Source organism: Alligator mississippiensis, chromosome 5 (assembly GCF_030867095.1).
Source record: "Alligator mississippiensis isolate rAllMis1 chromosome 5, rAllMis1, whole genome shotgun sequence".
Lineage (NCBI taxonomy): Eukaryota > Metazoa > Chordata > Crocodylia > Alligatoridae > Alligator > Alligator mississippiensis.
Window position 1 is genome coordinate 153,648,626 of NC_081828.1, and position 19,618 is coordinate 153,668,243.

General features: G+C 40.4%; 1 protein-coding gene across 4 annotated transcripts in view; it reads left to right on the forward strand.

Annotated features, from left to right (window-relative positions):
- Positions 1–19,618, forward strand: part of ANKRD28 (ankyrin repeat domain 28) — a 190,269-nt gene that overhangs the window by 127,575 nt on the left and 43,076 nt on the right. For all 4 annotated transcript variants that reach the window (XM_014603153.3, XM_019497785.2, XM_019497784.2 and 1 more), the window contains exons 7-8: positions 4,915–5,057; positions 6,295–6,507. In XM_014603153.3, the coding sequence (XP_014458639.1) occupies positions 4,915–5,057; positions 6,295–6,507 (356 nt within the window). The remainder of the gene's footprint in view (positions 1–4,914; positions 5,058–6,294; positions 6,508–19,618) is intronic.

The window sequence follows — 19,618 nt, forward strand, 5'->3', positions numbered from 1 at the left end:
CTGTCAAGGAGAAAATGGAAATGTCAATATTACGTGCTGAGCAAGCACAAGAATTTCTTGGATTAAATGTAGAACTGGCATCCTGACCATTTTTACTTCTTAAGGGTCCTGCTGCATTCTTAGGGATTAATGTCCTGATTTAAAAAAAAAAAATTGTAAAATTAATATTCCAGTTATGTACTCTATTCTTCATATTCCAAACCAATTTTGCAGTGTACTGTTGAATTAATAGCAGCTTCACTTCACTATGGATATAAGGGTTTTTTTCCTTCCTGATATGCTATGCATAACTTTTAGGTGCATTAAAATATGGAAAATAATTTAAAATCCATCTAGATAATAGGTGCTATAAAAAGGCATATCTCTTTTGATCCATGCCTTTGATGTGCTTAGGAGAACACTGTTGACTCTAATTTCTCTTCTATAGAAGTCAACATTTTTTACAACTTTCTCCAAGGGATACCTTCTAACGATATTGTTTCAAAGAAAACTTTGAGTTGTGCCTAGGAGGGGGAAAGCTGAATCAGTGGTAAATTACTTTGAGTTACTACACAGACATTTAAAGCTTTCATACTGCAACTAAGTGAAATTAACTTTTGAACAGAGAAAGAATTAGAAATCTTTCAGTAGCAGATATTAGCTGGACGAATAACCGATCATTAACTTTTGAGGAGAATAATATAGACTATTCCATAAGCCTTGGCTCATATAAAATTTGTCATTATAATAACACAGGTATAGATAATTTAATCATCTTTTCAGTTATAGTATACATTGCATTTACTGAGAGAATATTGCTTAGAAAAAGTCCATTGCTTTTCAGCCAGGACAGATATTTAATGCATTTGGTTTATTTGCCTTAGTTAATTTAACACCCAAATTGCTGCTAACTTAAGTATAGCAAACAACTATGCTTTAGAAACTACTGCTTTTAAAAACAAGCAATTATTTTTCTAAAAGAAGCCAAAAAGGAAGTCTGAAGTTTTGCTTATCCGTTATCACTGAAGTTTGAAACATGTTTGCTTATATTAAATCTCACAAGGAAGACACCCGATTGTGGTCTTCTGTACATTATTATAAATCTTCCATCAGTAGAAGTTTGGCTGACAGATAACAACTATGATAAGGCAGCTGGCAACATGTGGCCTTGCATATATGGCTGTACTATAGTGGCTGTGTTGGCATAGCATGCACTCTGGAAGGCACTGTCTGTTGAAGAGGCCATGGCTACTGGGAGAAACCATGTCTGCATCTACATGAGCTTCCTTGTGGCTTCCCTTTGGTGGCAGAAGCCCCATCATTCACAGTGTTAGCATAGAAAATTCTGTTCTTAGAAGGGAACATGAGTTCTGCTAGCACAGCTACGTAGGATAAATCAGATGTATATAATCTGGTGTCATCAGGCTTAAACCGGGTGCCTGGGAGACTCATTAGATTTAGACCCGAGATAAAAAATCTCAAGTAGTGAAAACAACGTTTTTTAAGTGTAGTGGTTTATAGCACCATAGATGTATGGTAGAGAGAGAGAGATTTAAGATCTACCATTTAGCATGCTTTTTTCATTTGTGTTTCAAAAATGTTATTTATAATCGCACACTAAGTGGCACAAAATAAACAGAGCATCTGGCTGCTGCTGCAGAAAGAGAACGGGAACAAAACGTTATGGTGGTAGGTAAGGAGAAGGTTAGGAAATTATGCTGCTCACGATAAGAGGAGCAGATGTTTGTCTCCCTTATTCTCCCTTCCATTGTCATGGCCCTGGAAATAAATAAGCATTCCCTTTTACTGCAGTGTTCTTCCACTCACTTGTGTGCTTTCCTTGTCTTCTCCTGTGCAACAGAGCTGTCGCTGTGGTGTCAACCTGTCATCTTTAATCTAGTTTCTTGGACCTTGTGTACATTAGGAACAATGCTTTATTATTTGAAAGGAAGCAGTGCTTTTGTGTTGTGTTTTTTTGGTATAGTTGGGAGAGCTGGTGGATAAGCTTTCAGGCATCAGGTTCTCTTTCTTGGGTCACCTAATATTTGAGAATGTTTTAATTGTAAAATCAAGTAAGGTACCTTGATTTACCTAATGCTGTTTGAAATTTTTCTAAGCATCTAACACAAATTCAACTTCATGTCTGTAAAATCTCATTTACTGGTAAATTTAAGACTGGTAATTTACCAGGGTCAGTTGCCAACCCAAGAAGCTGCATTTAAACAGAAAATCTGCAAGCTTTTTACTGGCAGCCAAACTTTACTGAAACATTTTGACTGATATATGTTATATGTAATGTAAACATTAACTCTGCTGCCAGGCCCCAGTTAGAAGGTCTGGTTTCAAATTTAGGGGTTTAACATCAACCACAGCAGAGGAATACACAGAGCAGGATGCAGAAGGTGCCCTTGCTGTTGCAGGCCAGATCCAGGCCATAGGTTGCCAACCCATGAATTAGATGATTCATTTAAAATCTGTTTTCTAATTTAAGACAATTCATTTCAGAGGAGAAAGGCTCCCTTTCTATGTAATTACAGGATTGTCAGTCTAATTTTCCTGATTCCAAAATATTGATTAAAAAAACTTTGCCAGACACCGAATAGCTTTTGGGCCACAATTTTAAGAATTCAGGGAATATCCAGAAACCTGCAGCTTTATCTTCCTTTATGGCTCTAAGGGCCTCTTGCATCTCATGTACAGTAAAAGGTTGGGAGAAGGAAGAGAACGATGCAGTGGAGTGTTTCTTTGCCTTTAAACGTGATTTCACTTGCTTTGTAAAAAGCATGTCAGTCAGAGCCTTAGACAGTGCAAGAATATGATTGGCTATTACTTCCAGTCTAATGTAGGTTTTGGGTCTTGAAGCTTCAGTGCTTGAGCCCAATTGACATAATACAGCACAGGATGAATGGATGAAATAAAGATTTTCCTTTGTATGTATCCATTTTTCTCTTTGAGTCTTGTCCAGAGACTATAAGAGCATGGTGGCAGTTGTAGAATCACCATTTTCTTTAAATTCCATATAAAGACAATTGCTGTCTTCATTACACCCTGGTATATAGTCTTTTCTAAATTCCCTTGGGATGCATCTCTTAGCTGCTCCTTTTATTACATCCACAAATCTCTCATAACTTTCACTTGTGGTTTTTATCCATTTTCTATTAAAGTCAGTTTGTTTAGCAAACTGAGATCCAGTCAGCTTTATTAATGTTCCATCTTGTCTTTGGAATTGATTTGATGATTGGAATTTGAATTCCAACTATATATAAAATTGACCTATGTTGACTGTGTGGAAAGTTTGCCAAGAACTTTGTGGGGTATAGGAGGGCTGTGTTGTTGGGAGTTCTGCATTGTGAAACATAAATCAGGTGTATAGTCTTGTTGCCAGCAGGTTGAGTGGAAAGTAGCTCTGTCTTTTGCATCATAGACTAATAAAAGGTTCTCTCCCTCCATCTAATCTAGAAGTACCTGGGTGGTGCTTTTCTTCTGCATATTTTTGGGGGGAGGGGGTTAGTCCCAAACCTTGCCTTTGTAACAGAAAATTCAGGTAAGAGCTAAAAGCAGGGAAAACGCACTTTTGAAATAACTTCTTCAAACTAAAAAAAACCAAACCCAAATGTAAATAAAAGAGAGGCGTGGGGGACTAGGGGAGGCCACAGTATATAAAGCTCTACCACTATATAAATAAGAAGGAAGAAAAGGATTATGTATGAATCTTCCCCAAATGTGTGTAGGTTGATAGAGGAAGACTTGTTAGGTGATATTAAAAATGTTGCCAGCATGCTTAGTACAGAGGTCTGAAAAGTCTGTTGTTTACAAAATAAGAAAATATATATTTGAAAAACACAGTCTAGTAGATTCATGCATGATGGATCAGAATGGTTATAAAAGTGACTTTTTTACACACGTGGAGTGTTCATAATAGAAGTTGTTTTACAGCACACAAGTAAAAAAACAAAATCATCTTTGCAAAAACTTTATGCTATAAGTTTGCGTTAAATAATCTTCCATCCATTAAATTGGGATCCTGAGACTATTCAGTACTGATGTGAAATAAGACCTACAGGCTGGGAAATCCATACTCGTGGTGCCAAAGAAAACAACTGGATAAGGTCATATTTTTGTCGGAAGAGAGAGCTCGTGGATGCTCAGCAGTTGCTGACTCATGGCAATGAATTAAGTGGTGTTAATATTTGAAACCTTACTGGCTTGGATTTCAGCTATTGATAAACACTTGAGCCAAGATGTTGGTGGGTTATGCCCTTATTGATTCGACATCCTCTGAGATTATTTTAGATGGAAATTATTATTTATGCTGTCTGCAAACTAGTTTGAGGTAATAAAACTCGGTGCCAGAGATGGAACAGAACTGACAAATATCTTTAAAAAAGAAAACCCCTCACACACTGTTTTTATAGACTGGTAATGGGAGACTTTCTTACTCTAGACAAACACTCCTGTTATCTAGCAAAATAATGTATTATATATTAATAAAAAAGTTACCTGCTCATGGGAGTTAAATAGCTTACAAGAAAAATCCCATAAATATACAATACATTATTTATCTGCAAACTTCCTCCTCTGTGCTTTGTTGTTTGCTGTGTTGTTGTCTGGGTAGTACTTGCTCTGATATTTTCATTAATGACTTGGTATGTTTATTGACAGTTCTTCTCCTTTGCTTTTTTATAGGGAGTGAGCAGAAATGAAAGCATTGTCTTATCGCTGTATTAGGAGATTTTTCTCTCACTTCTTTTAAGGGTTTAGCCTTCTTAGTGCTTATTCCTTTGGAGATTAGATAGTAATTTTAGCTGTTTTTTGTGGTTTAGTATTAGAAATCTGTGTATTTAGAATGAAATGCAGCTATGGTAACTTGTATTTTTACGTGAATTGGAGCAAAGATAATATGTTTACTTTATTTTCCCATCTTTATTTGTGCAGGTCATATTGAAGTAGTGAAATTACTTGTGGCCCATGGGGCTGAAGTGACTTGCAAAGACAAAAAATCTTATACACCTTTACATGCTGCTGCTTCCAGTGGAATGATCAGTGTGGTCAAGTATCTTCTAGATCTTGGAGTTGATGTAAGTAAACATATGCTGAAAGAAGGTTACATAAAATATCAGTTACTATTACTGATCAAGATCAGAGAGCAGACATTTTTTTTCTTTATGAATGAGAATAGTTAGAATCAGAATAATAAAAGTACTTCATGGGATTTTCACTCCATAAAAGTTCACTTCAAGCTTTTTTCATAGAACTGAGAGGCAGGTTTGCTTTTAATAATAGTTTTAATGATAGTCCTGGCACTGGACTGGGATCCAGAAGACTAGAGTTCTGTTCCTAGCCTTGCTACACATTTTGCAGGTGATTTGGGGAAAATTAGTTGATTTTTTTTCTAACTTCACTTCCCAATTTGTAAAGCGTGGGATATTAGTAACTTTCTTGCATCACAGGAATTTGAGGGTAAATCATTGATTCTACTTTTATTTTTCAAAATGAGAAGGAAAACAAATATTTTGGAGTTCATTACAGAGCTCCAGTTGTGCATTAATGCGATAGGAGTTGTCTTCAACATTTTCAAGTACTTGGCACCCATAGTTTCTCCACTAGAAAGCTCTTCAGGTCTTCAGTTTGAGAGGAGGGGGTGAATACATAGAACTTCTGGTATTGTGTGGAGAATGGAGTACTCTGACATTTAGAAAATGAATGAATGGGGCACCCTGGCATGTGGGGTGTGCACAGCTACAGGTTTTGGGGGGAGACTTAGGACACTATTGTTGGTGGAGCGAACAGTATCTGACTCGGAGCTCCTGGCAAGAGAAAAGAGGGTCTGGTCTTGGCAGGGGATCTCTAAAACAGAAAGGGATGGGAGGGAGTCACGCAAGACATTTGTGTAAAGGAGATGAAGGAATGAAAGGAGTTCTTGGCATGTGTAATATCTGCTGCCTTCAGAAGCAGGTGTGGTACATCTAACTTGTAATGCTGCAGCAAATGCTCACAGCTCTGAAAGGCTGGGAACTTGAATGAAACATTCCTGCACTACAGAGGCTTTTGGGTTTGTAGAATGAAGGAAAGAGATCCCAATATTTGCAACCTTTCTCACAACCACAGATGGAAGCCCCAGTTCCCAGTAATTAAATTGGAGATGGGGATATTTTCTCTTAGAAAGCTTTACAGTGTTCCATTCTAGACTCTTTTTGATCAATGAGCTAAATCCAGAACCCATTTTAATGCAACTTTAAGCAGTATTCTAGAACAGCATGAAGGAGCTCTGCATAACAGCACAAGATGACTAAATGCTATTTTTCTTCACAACAGATGAATGAACCAAATGCCTATGGAAATACACCTCTCCATGTAGCTTGCTACAATGGACAAGATGTTGTAGTAAATGAACTTATAGACTGTGGTGCTAATGTAAATCAAATGAATGAGAAAGGTTTTACGCCTTTGCACTTCGCTGCTGCATCAACACATGGAGCATTGTGTTTAGAGCTTCTGGTCTGTAATGGTGCAAATGTCAATATGAAGGTAAGGAAATGAATTTAAAGTATTCCATTTTATGCTGAAATGCAACACATGGGTGTAACAATGAATCTGAAGAAATTATCAAAAAAAAAAAAGGGAGAAGGGAGATTGAAAGCTTGGGTTTAGACCCCAATAAATGGCATAAATATAAAACACCCATTATTTTAGCAGAGTCCAGTAGGAATCACAGTTGAAGTGAGTCATTTTGGAGGAATTTGGAGAGGACAGGATAACTGGTTTTACTTGCTTTTTCTTGGAATGTTTGAGAAGCAAGAAGCAGCATGGAAGAAACTACAGAAGTATAGGAGAAATGTACAAAAAGGCCAACCATGTTGGCAGCATTAGTAGAAGAGTAAAGATGAGGGTGATATCAGAGTCTAGTTTCTTATAAGTACAGATTGGATAGTTGTGAAGAGAAGGTAAAGAACTAAAATGTGTGCTTATTACAGTGGGAGGAGACCAAGCCTCAGACAGTGGGGTCACATGATCAGAAGCCTTGTTTGTTACTGTCATTTGTTCCAGCTAAACTGCAACACTGGGGAAAGGAGTTCTGTAATTAGTTATTTTCTAATCCAAAAAAAAGGGAAATTAGTATTGAATGAAGTTCAAGATGGACTGATAAAGTTCAAGATGGTGACCATAGTATTTTTCCTTGGAATCTTGGGTCGTCTTTGAACCTCTTGACATGAAGGGTGAACATTTCTCTATTAGTATTGTGCGTTTTCATAAAAAAGTATTTGAGAGCTGTGGTATGCCATTACTTTAGCTACACAAGATCCTACCTTTTAGCAGCCTCAGGGGACTTCAGCAAGGTCCTTGTAGAAATAGAAACCCACCTTACACCAACTAACATTGAGTTGTAATGATGGTTGGACGTCTAGATAGCGAATGGCAGATTGTCCCAGCAGGTGGTACTGGACGTTCAGATTTATGCTGTTTCTGTTTTAGACCTTTTAAAACATAGGTAAACAGATCCTAGTTAAGAGGCTGGAGTTTCTAGGAGCCACCCTGGCCTCCCTGTTTATTCAGGGCCTACCTTCCCCTGAACAGGTTCAAGAGCCACAGGTGGAGGCCAACCTGTTAGCAGTGGTTTGAATTGATCTATGATATGGTTTCATGCACCTGCACGATGGTACCTACCAAATAATACCTGAGATGCATACAGCACTACCTTGGATCAGCATATAACTGGGAAAAGCAGTCTGCTAGATATGGAAATATGAATTCCCACCTAGTCCAGTTCTCTTTAATTTGGTAAAAGAATCAAGCAAACACTAGCAGAGGAGTCCCCCATCTCAGCCCTTTGACAGTTTTTCCCTCTGGGTGGTACATCATGGGAATCAGCTTTGGGGGCAGGGTCTGTGACTTTTTTCTCTCATCTTGTGAAGAAGGTCATCACTTTGAAAAGAATATCCCAATATGCATATTCTACATCTTGGTCCTCCAGCCTCTCATTTGGAGTCCCAGGCATTTTGTGATTCTTTAGTTTAGAAGATTCTTTAGTTTTGAAGAGTAGGAAGTATACACTGCCCTTTTTACTCTCAGTACAGACCACAGAGGTGAGCATGGGGCATCTGTGCATGCTGCTTAAGGCAAAAGGTCTCCAGTTCATCCACTCTAGATTTTGCACATGAACAATACAGCTTTAAGAACTCTAGTTATTTTTTTTCTTACCTGAGGGTCCAAAATGCCTTACAAGTTTTAGACTAATACCTTAAAATCTTTTGATCTGGGGGAGCTGAAAACATCTTTTCTGGGCCACGAGATCTACCAATTATTCTAAAAAAAAAAAAATCAAGTTAACCCATTGAAAAGAAAATCAGAGCTAGCAAAAACATGGAGTGAAATTATTAAAAAAACCCAAAAAATCAAAATGCAAAGGGCAGTCTCTCAGTTTGACAGACTGAGCAATTCTTGTATTCTACAGAAGGCTACTGAATTTCCCTCGCTATTTTTTTTCCTACTTGGCCACAACCTGCAATTTGTAATTTGAACATAGAAACATGGGTTTTGAAGAGATCACACAGGTGAGCTAGTTCAGCCCTGTGCCCAAATGCAGTGTGCTATTCCTATACTACTTGAGACAATCAGCCTCTTCTTGAAAACCTCCGGTGAAGGAGATTCTAAAACTTCCCTAAGCAGTTTGTTCCACTATCTTATTGTTCTGAGTGTAAGGAAGTATTTTTGCTATTTACTCTAAATCACCTTTGCTGCACTTTAAATCCATTTCTTTATCCTGCCCTCTTTTGCGGGGGAGAATTGCTTTTGGCAGACTTTCAAATATTTGAAAACTGCTGTCATGTTCCTTCTTAATCTTTTTTTTCCCCAAAACTAAACAAGCCTAGTTCTCTCAACCTTTCTTTCTATGGTTTACATTGCAACTTTTCTGTTATCTTTGTTGCTGCCCTCTGAATCTTCTCCAGTTTATCCACATCTTTCTTGAATTGTAGACAGATCACTGTGGCTGAACTGAGTAGTGGGGTACTGTCACCTTCTGTGTCTTACAGCCTATACATCTAATGCAGCCCAAAATTTCATTTTTTGTCATGGTGACTGCATCACACTACTTGTTCATGTTGAGTATCTCTTAAGCCAAAACCCTGGAATCTTCTCAGCAATTATTACTGCCTCCAGTTATCTCCTATTCTGTATCTGTGCACTTGTTTTTTTCTTAAGTCTAATACCTTGCATAGGTTCTGTATTTCATTTGTTATATAGAGCCCAATTCTCCAATCTAAGATCCTTTTAAAATTTACTTCTGTCCTCCAAAATGTTTGCAAGCCCTCCCCAGTTTTGTGCCAGATGTAAATTTGATCAGGAAGCTTTCTCTCTTTTCCCAATCATTAAGAAAAATATTGAACAGCACCAGACCCAGAACAGATCCCTGTGGTTATTCCACTTGAAACTTCAGGCCTTCTTTGATCCATTTATATATCTACTTGAAGTTATTTAGCTAATTATGTATCCTTTTTTCTCTTTCCTTTTGCTTCTGCACATTCTTGCTGTTCTTCTGTATGCTTCTTTAGTTACCTGCCCTCTTCCTATTCACTGTTTCCCTTTTAATTGAGTAGTCTCTTGTGTAGCCACATTGATCTTCTGTAGTGCTTTTTACCTTTCCACCATGTCAGTAGAGCTTCTTGTTGAACCATCAACAGCATATCCCTTATGAACTGCCAACCACTCTGAATCCTTTTATCCATCAATTTGCCTACCCATGAGACATTATTTATTATTTCTTGATTTGAAATCTGCCCTTCTTCAGTCTAGTTGCCTTATTTTATTAGTCCTATGCATTCCTTTTCTTAGAATCATGAATCCTGTACTATTGTAATCACTTCTCATCAGATATTATATCATCCTTATATTTGCAATCAGTTCTCTTTTATCAGTCAGAACAAAATTTCAGATAAATAGAGAAAATACATTACCTTTAAGAAATGCCTGAATGCTTATCTTGCTGGGGTGATCTGACCCCAGCCGACTTCCTGCCCCTTGGGCAGGAGGCTGGACCCAATGATCTCACAAAGTCCCTTCCAGCCCTAATGTCTATGAAATCTATGAAAATACCATTAATCTATTTAATATAAAAATAGAGTATATGTACAGTTCATTTTCATACTTAAATGTAAACCTTACAATTTTAATGGAAACTTGCAGAAAATTCAGTTGATGAAAAGTTCATTGCAGTGCCACAGAAATTTTAAGGAACCCTGCTATTGAATTTGATCTCTAGCTTGATGTAGAATACACAGGTCCTTATGTGTACTTCCTTTTCCCTTTCTTTTTTTTCATATTGCCAGCTTCTCACTTAATATAACACCCCAGTATGAACTTTGTTTAGGACATAAACTTCTGTTCCTTAGATCCAACCTCAAAAGGTAAAGCAAATCTTCTGTCCTAACTCTTCCTAACTAACAGTCTTTCTTGAATAGTTTTGTATTTTTCTTTAAAACTTAATTTCAGATTTCATTTGTATTTAAATTCAGAACTCTGCGAACAAAATGTTAACTAAAGCCATGGTGTAAGTTCCAGTGGAGTTCATGGTTGATGTAATGTAACTTAGCAGCACTTTGAGCTCAAATCTGTACTTTGGGAAGCATAAGTAAGAGGTGGGTGTAGAAATATATTTGGCATGCAGTTAGAAATATATTTGGCATGCAGTTTTCATAAAGGTCATAAAGGATTTGTTAATGTCTAGGCCGTAAAACAATACAAAATAGTGTTTATCATATTCCTAGAATAATAGAAGCATAGGATTGTATTAGAGGTGCACTGATAGAGTGGGGGGCAGTACTAGTACCCGATATTAAAGGAGGCATATCAGCTGATAATAATTCGATTTTCGATACTGCTGCCTCCAGCTGGTAAGTCTGGTATGGTGGAAGGGGCATGCGGGGGGGCAGATCAACGCCCCCTACAGTGAGGGAGAGGGTGGGGCAGGCTCTGCCCAGCCCAGGCAGGACGGGCATGGGATGGAGCCACAGCTCGTGGAGGGGGGCGACTCCCGCCTCTGCTTGCACCCTGGGAGGGCACAAGGGGATGGGAAGGGGGGGGCATGTGGCACCAGATCTGTGCAGGGCGGGCTGCAGCTGTGGGCTAGAGTTGGGGCTGCGCAGGGTTCTTCTCACCAGGAGCAGGCTCGGAGCAGGTGCTGGCGGCACTGGTAGGGGGCTGCAGCCACCGCCAGTTTTCACTGCAGCTCTACTCCCAGTGCTGCCACTGCCAACTTCCCGGTGCAGCCCCGGTTCAATGCCCCGCCTCCACCCACGTGCCGGAAAGAGCCAGAGATTTCATAGATTTCATAGACATTTGGGCTGGAAGGGACCCCGGAGGATCATCGAGTCCAGTGCCCTGCCCCAGGGGCAGGAAGTCAGCAGGGATCATAGGATCCCAGCAAGATAAGCATCCAAATGTGTCTTGAAGGCGTTCAAAGTGAGTGCTTGAACCACCTCCAGCAGCAGTCTATTCCCTTGGGGGCTCGGACGGTAAAGAGGTTCTTTCTTATGTCCAGCCTGAATCGGTCGCAGCAGAGTTTGTGACCATTCGATTTTGTCATCTGTTGGGGCGCTCTGGTGAACAGATGTTCCCCCAGATCCTGATGAGCACCCCTGATAAACATACAGGTGGCCACCAGATCACCCCTGATCCTGCGCTTTTCCAGGCTGAAGTGTCCCATAGCTCTCAGCCTCTCATCATAAGGTCTGTTTTCCTGACCTCTGATCATGCATGTGGCTCTCCTCTGCACTCTGTCAGGCTTCTTCACATCCTTTTTGAATTGTGGAGCCCAAAACTGGATGCAGTACTCCAGCTGCAGCCTCACCAAGGCCGAGTACAACGGGAGAATGATGTCCTGGGATTTGCCTGAGAAGCATCTATGGATGCAAGCCAGCATTTTGCTCACTTTACTAGCCGTAGCATCACACTGAAGGCTCATGTTCATCTTGTGGTCAACCATGACCCCCAGGTCCCTTTCATCTGTAGCGCTAACCAGCGTAGTACTACCGAGCCTATAAGCATGCTGCAGGTTTTTCCTTCCAAGGTGGAGAACCTTGCATTTTTCGGTTTTGAACACCATCAGGTTCTCGTCCGCCCATTTCATGAGCCTATCAAGATCTGCCTGGATCACCCTCCTGTCCTCAGGTGTGGATGCTTTACCCCAGAGTTTGGCAGACTTGGCCAGTCCGCTTCTGACTCCAATGTCTATGTCATTGATGAAAATGTTAAATAGTATAGGCCCTAGGACAGAGCCTTGAGGGACCCCACTAGTCACAGCGCACCAAGACGGTTGGCTCCCCTCGACCACCACCCTCTGGGTCCTACCGCAGAACCAATTCCTCAGCCAGCGGTGGTGAGGTCGAGGCCGCAGTTAGCCAGTTTAGCCAAGAGGTGATCGTGGGATACCAGATCGAAGGCTTTTTTTAAAGTCAAGATATACAACATCAATCTCTTCCCCCTTGTCCAGGTGATAAGTCACCTGGTCATAAAAGGAAATGAGATTGGTCAAGCAAGACCTACCTGCAACAAACCCATGCTGGGTATCTCTCAGGATATTGCCTTCAGCTATAGTAAGATGCTTTTCTTCCATTTGGTTGCTAAAGAAATGGTGGTATTTAAAACTAGGAATTCTGACTTAAAAATCAGAATATGAGATGGATTATTTTCTTTTAGACCCTCAAACTATTTCCCTTAGAGTACTTTAAAAATCATATAATGGCTTTCCAACCAGACTGCAGTTTTGTACTTCAGAAAGACTGAACAAGCAAAACAGAACTTAAGGTACCTGATGTCTGACTCGGAAACTTGAGCACCCTCCTTTTACAAAAATGTGATGTTTTCACTGAATCTTAAAATATTAAAACCCCAATTAGTACTTAATCCATAGTAAGTTTGTTAGCAGAAGGTAATGGACATGATTGAAAATGTATCGGTGCTTGATAGAAAATTGAATAATTTTCAAAGGATTTTGCTTTTAATTAGTTTTTAATGGAGCTATGCTTTGCCTTTTCTTTGGATTGATTGGGCATTCTGTAGTAGTATTTAATCTATTTATACTTTCTCCCATGTGGTTTAAAATCAGTTTTATTTTCCCAATCTGTAGTGTTAAAGTGGAAAAACCCAGAAAACTACTATAAACACTTATACCCTAGTTTCTTCAAGCCTGTATTTTTGTTCTTTTTCCAGTCCCGGTCTCCCCATGCCCCTTGCCTCCACATATGTCTCCTCCACTCCTCAGTACCAAACTTTGTTCTTCACTTCCTTCATTCCAATCGGGTTACTTTCTCATCTATCCCCTTGCAGCCTAGGTACCAATAGGTTGAGGATATAGGACAAATAGTCACCCTGCTGGTCTATTCCAATGCCTGCTTGCTTCCAGAAAGGAAGAAGAAAGTCCTGCTCAGTCTCAAGTTGAAGTAGATTCATAGACATTAGGGCTGGAAGGGACCTCAGAAGATCGAGTCCAGCCCCCTGCCGGACTCGATGATCTTATTTATCTTAAGTGAATGAGTATGCTCAATGTAGATGGAATCTTTGGAGAATTTCATTGTAAATTCTAACAAGTGTAACTTGGAGTAACAGGATGGTGCCTCATTTGGGCTGTCTTTCCTGTCTGGTTCCCAGGGTCTCCCCCTACTTCCTAACTTTGCCACACCTTGATGTTAAACAATAATGTGGGGAGGCTGCCATCAGCCTGGTGAGCCTAGGATGCTTGCTGACTCTTGCTTTCAGTTACTCTTTCTCAGACCGTACTTGCCTTGAGTTACATCTATGGCCCCCTTCTGCCCATCCAGCAGTGCCCCTGCCTTGCAGGTCTCAGTCAGTTGCTAGCTATTCCCTTATATAGGCTTTAGCTTTCCTAGCTTTAGCCTACAGGTTAATCTGGCTGTAAATGGGTAGCCTGGGCCCACCTTGGCTCTGGCCTGGCCTTTTCCATCCCAGCCTCTTGATAGCCCCTGGCTGCCCCTGTTGCCCCCTCTGGTCTCAAGCTTTGGCTTCCCAGCCTCGGGTTGCTCCTGTTGCCCCTCTGGGCTCCAGTTGTGTCCTTCCTGGCTTCAGCTTGTCTGTGCTCTGCATCCCTGCCCCTGGGAGGGCTAAATAGTTCTGCCCCTCGGGAACCTCTGTGGACTCTTTTCCTTCGCTATCAGTCACACCATCTACCAGTGTAACCATGAACATAAACCAACATATATTAGTACAGCTAAAATATATGCATACCGCCTTCACAGAATTCACTGCCCCTAAACTATAACTCTCAGAGTTAGGCCCCTTCTCACCCTTGTAGATAGCCTCTGTTTCCCTGCTTCCCACAGTCATCTTCCTTGTGGAAACTCCTCTCAGTGCCGCCAGCAGGGCCTGACTGCCTGCTCGGATTTAGGACTGGGTTTATATGTCCAAGAGACTTCCCTCCTTTGAATCGCATGCCTTCATACCACCCCTCCTTCCCCCCCACATTTAATTAAGAGTCACCCAGTGCTTCTGCTGCTCTGTCTTCTTAAAGTGACAGGCATCCCTGGCTCCTTGATGCAGATTCCTTCTGCCTGGACTGACTGCTTCAATCCCCACTCCCCTCACCAGTGTTTCTCATAGTTCTTTCCTGGGTGCCATCTGGCAGCACTCCCACCTTACTGTGAACGGCCTTGGCACATGATCCAGGTGCGCTGATTCATTCAGGTCCCCTGTTAAACTTGGCAAAACATGGGTTGATAAAATGCATGACACGATCACCAAGGCAGTCTCACCTCCATCTACATTTCTAGTCTCCTACCCAAAGCACAGAGGCAGTGAAGCTTCTTGGGACTGTTTTATTGAGAATATTTTTACATGAACAAAACAAGGAATATTTTCCTACCCTTATTGTAAGACAGCTCAACTATACATGCTGAAATTAAAGGCAGTGGGAGGTGGAAGTAAGCCCAGCCTGATGCAAATGAACGAAAATTTCAACTCACAAAATTAAAGGTCTGTAATGTTGTTGCTCAGTGGTTGGTAACATTTTCTGGTGGCAGGCCAGAATGATGCAGGTCAGATCTGAGGCAGGCCAGCAGCAGGACCTGATCGCTACTTCTCCCTGCTGCCTAACTGTGGTTGCGGACTTGTGCTGCAAGCAATTGAAAACAGGGTCTTGTAGTTAAGGCTACTTGGCAATTTCTATTATATGAACCCGTAATTAAAGTGTCATTACTTGAGTTGGTAAGTATTTGAAACCAAGAGGTTTGCTATATCCAATGGTTAAGTGGGCTAGGGAGAAAAACACTTTTTGTTCCACTGATTTAATCTTTCTTTTAACAATGTAAATCCAGTTTAATTGCAGGTGTCCTGAGGTTTTTTCTCATTTTAAAATATTAAAGATAAGCTCAAACTTCTTGCAGCAGTCACAATATTTTGTTTATCTTGCTTTACATAGAACCTGAATGCGTATGCATGGCCTACTGGAAGAATTGCTGTTCTCCTGATGGAAAACGCAAGCACACAGACATTCAAGACTTTTTTCCCAGAGCAAAAATAGCTCTTCTGGGAGAAAACTTAAATAACCCAACTATAATGAGGGAGAAATCATTCCTAGAAGAGTTTCTCCTAGGAGACTGAACGTGCACATATCTGTTGGAAGAAAGGCTCCCATGCCTTCCCAAAACCAGGCTGACCCCAGTCTGGAAAAGGTGTTGCAGGGGAAGCAGCTGCTAACTGTCTCCTGCGTACTTCTCACTCTGGTGTTGTGTAAAAAGCAGGCAGGGTCTTTCAAATGCTGCTCCCTCTGCTCCTCTACAGGGCACCAGGAACATCAATGTGAGATCAGGGAGCTGTGTAGCTCTACCACTTGTCTCCTAGTGCCCAGTGGCTGAGCAGGGCTCTTACCTGCAGGGTGCTTTGCCATGCTGCTCCCTCCTCTTGGCTGCCTGGCACCTGGAGCTAAGTACAGTGGGCAGTGCAGCCTTTTGCCTGTTTCTCACACTGGAGTTCCTGATGTGAGAAGCAGGTGTGGGTTTTGCCCCACTGCCCTAGTTCCCCTGGGAATGAGAGGACTAGGGCAGCCCCTGCCTTCCCCAGACTGGGATCATCCTGTTCTTGAGAGAGCTTAAGGAACATGGAAGATGGGGTGGCTGCAGACTGAACATCTGTACTGCTACCTCTCCTGAAATCATTTCTATTAGTAGAAATTTTGCACAGCTAGAATTGAACATTTGTACACCACCATAATCAGATATCTGTTGAGCTGCACTAGTTCTCTCCAATGCTCACCTATTTCCATAATTTTTAGAGGGATATCAGTAATATCATAGCAGTCTCATGCTCCTGGCATTGTCGGGGATAACCAGGTTCAGAAAGTTATCTCTGTTAGCAGTCTGTTTGGGTTCTTGTGGTCAGGTGGACATTGACCAGTGAATGTTTTGGAGAATCCAGAAAGTCAACTATAAACCTCATTGATTTCACCATTAGGAGAGGAAGGGAGAGCAGGATAGCAGATCAGCAGGCATTTTTTACTTTTGATGCGTTTTCCATGGAAGGGGGGAGTTTATGAAAATCTGTTCTGCTCTGTCCCGTTTTTACTGTAACATCCGCTCTTGCTGTTCCAGATTTGCACAAATCTAGGCACGTTTTGGGGTGAATAAATTATAGGACACCATTTAATTGATGTTGGACAGGCACAGCAGGATACTTGAAAAAATCAACAGTGTGAGTAATCCAAGTAGACTTCCTTTTTTTAATTTTAAAATGAAACAGTGTTTAGTTGCGAGGTTAGTACTTGAATGGATGATCACTTGAGCGTACCTGGTATTCTGTGCTTGTTCCTGTCTGTAAATAGGCAAAGGCTGCTTTTTTTGTGTGGGTTTTGGTTTTTTTGTTTTAAAAAAAAAAAAGGTTTTGTGAGGGTATTTTGCCTGGTGGTCAATTATAGGAGACCTGGATTTGATTCTTTTTCCTATTATCTCACTTAATGGAGTTCCAATGAATACAGTAAAAATAAAATTAGCCTACAGCTATTCTACTATGTCAGATCTCATAAGCTTAGCAAGGTTACATTTGACCACTACATAGATCAAAGACCTCCAAGGAAAAAAGGAAACAGGAGGTTTTTTCCAGACCTATATGCTTAGGTCATGTCCTGTGCCGTCTCAGGCAACTGCATCATAAATCATTAGAAGCCTAATATTTTCAGTTCAGTGAACTGGAGCTGCTATTTCATTACTTAAGAAATTCACTTTCTGTAGTTCTCTGTACACTGCTTCCCAGCCTATTCATTTTACGTATATATTTGAAAGGTTAAAATCACAAAAGAAATTAAATTCTTTAGATCTTGTGTGTGTTCAATTCTGAAATTATTTATGCAGTCCAAAATACTGAGCATGACATTTTTCACGAAGTTTTAATTTTGCTCTTTTGTGTAACTGTATATTGTGATAGAGCATTTTTTTAATCAAGTTACCTCAGTGTAGTTACAGAGGAACATAAGAACTTAGAACTTGAAGAAATCTCTAGTCCTGCTGATTTGAGTTTCATTTTTAAATTATTCAGTAGTCCTTCTTAAAACATGTTATTCTGTTGGCTAGACTTTTTGCTAATTTCTAGATTACATGTATTAATAGCCAGTTTATACCTATTTTCTCTTGTGACAGATTTTCCTTTAGTTTAAGTAGGTCTTTTACCTCCTTGTTATTTACCCCAATGATGCATTCTTGGAGAATGATCTCTCCCTTCTCATCATTTGGGTGGCTTCTTCATCCTAGCAAAATTTTGTTAGTTTCCTCTTCATAAAAAAGACTGCCCTAATCATCCTAGTCACCATTTTTCACACTGTTTTATTTTAGATAACTCTTTGGTTAACACGGGTGAACAGTTGTCCGCATCTGGAATTGTGTGTACACCTCACTGGAGAATTGTACTTCTCTACTGGAAACACCTCTCCTGATTATATTTTAGGATTGTATTTTTATTTTTTTACTCTCACATGACATTTGTGGCTCATAGTCTTGCTATAACCATTTAATAAATCTAGGCCCTTCTCTTTAGCTTCCAACAGATGTGTTCCTAGTTTAAAGCAGAAATTTCTATTATACATTAAGTACATATTGTATTAATGAATTTAATTTTGTTCCTACTACACCAGTCTTTAAAGTATCCCCAGTTGTCTCCCCACTAATACCTTCTCCCCAGCTTGATATTTCCTCTTTCAAAATTACCCATTATTGTCTCCTCTTTATCTAGTACTTTGTCTACCCTGCAATTCTAGTGCTAATCCTCACAATATTTTCCTACGTGGCACTATGTCAAATGCTGAATTCCAAATAGATAAAATCTATTGTATTTCCATTGTCTAGAAAATCAATCATCTTATCAAAGATGTGTGGTTAGTCTGGTACAGTCGACCTTTGGTAAACATGCATTGCGTTTTATACCTTTTTCCTTTTACTTGCATGTGTTTAATTATACTTTACTTCAAAATTTGTTCTAAAGGCTTGCATACTATTGAGATGAAACTAAGGTATGTTTTTCCCATTTTTAAATATAGATGCTATGTTTTGTGATTCTCTGGTACTCATAACTTGAGAGGTTTATTAAAAATCCTTGCTACTGAATTTAGTTTCGTATTCCGGTTCTTTCAGAATTTTAGCATGGAGATTATCTGTGGTCCCCCCAAAGTTAATTGTGCTTTTGAATTTTACTTTAACTTCAGATGCGTTTGTCTGTTTCAAACACTCAGTAGTTTTCTTGCTTAGTCCTGAAATATCATTGCTCTTATTGAAAGCCAAGCAAATTATTTATTTAATTTCTGGGCCATATGTAGATTAGTTTAGATGGAATTCAAGATAAATCTGAGTTCACTCTGGTGCACATTTTATTGTTTCTCCAAACTGAATCATATTGGCAGCTTCACTCGTAACCAGTCCTGCACCATCATCTGAAAAGCACAGTATGAACCCAACTCACAAAACCCCTCATTGTGCATTACAATACCCATTCATGTCATATTGGCATGGCATTTCTTGCCTCATATACAAGCTCAGCAAGGGAGGGTACTAAGGAAAAAGCCAGGAGTGGTTGATTCCATGTGCAGGCATTCAACAGTCAGCTAAGCATAGCTTAAGGCTGTTGTAATGTTTAAAGGACATGTCTAGGGCAAAAGAGATGGTTAGGCACCTCTCCTGAAGCTGAGGCAGAGTTAGAGCTCTGCAGGGCATTGTTTCCCCAGGGTCATTCCATGGTTATCTGTTCTAGGAGGTGCACATGTGCTTTGTGTAATGCAGCACAGTTGTGCAAGGCGTCAGGCCAGGTTTGATGCCAGAGGATCTGTGAGCCTGAGTGGTCACAGCAGTATATGAGCCCAGCATGTATAAATAGTGAAGCCTGTGCAAGGTCATGGTGCCCATCTTCCATTGCTAACTACCTGGGTTGGTGAGGTAGGTGAAACATAGTGCTAGCACCTGTTAGATAATCAGGGGTGCCCTCTGTGTTGTCATTCCACTGTGCACTTGCCAATGCCAAACTGGCTAGTTACAGATCAGAAGTTGCCAGGGATTATGAGCTCCCAGACAGTGACAGTAATGCACTTTTCCATGGCAAGGGGTATCCTTAGGCTGGTACCCTGTCATGTGAATGTGGATATTTCTATGAAGTTCTT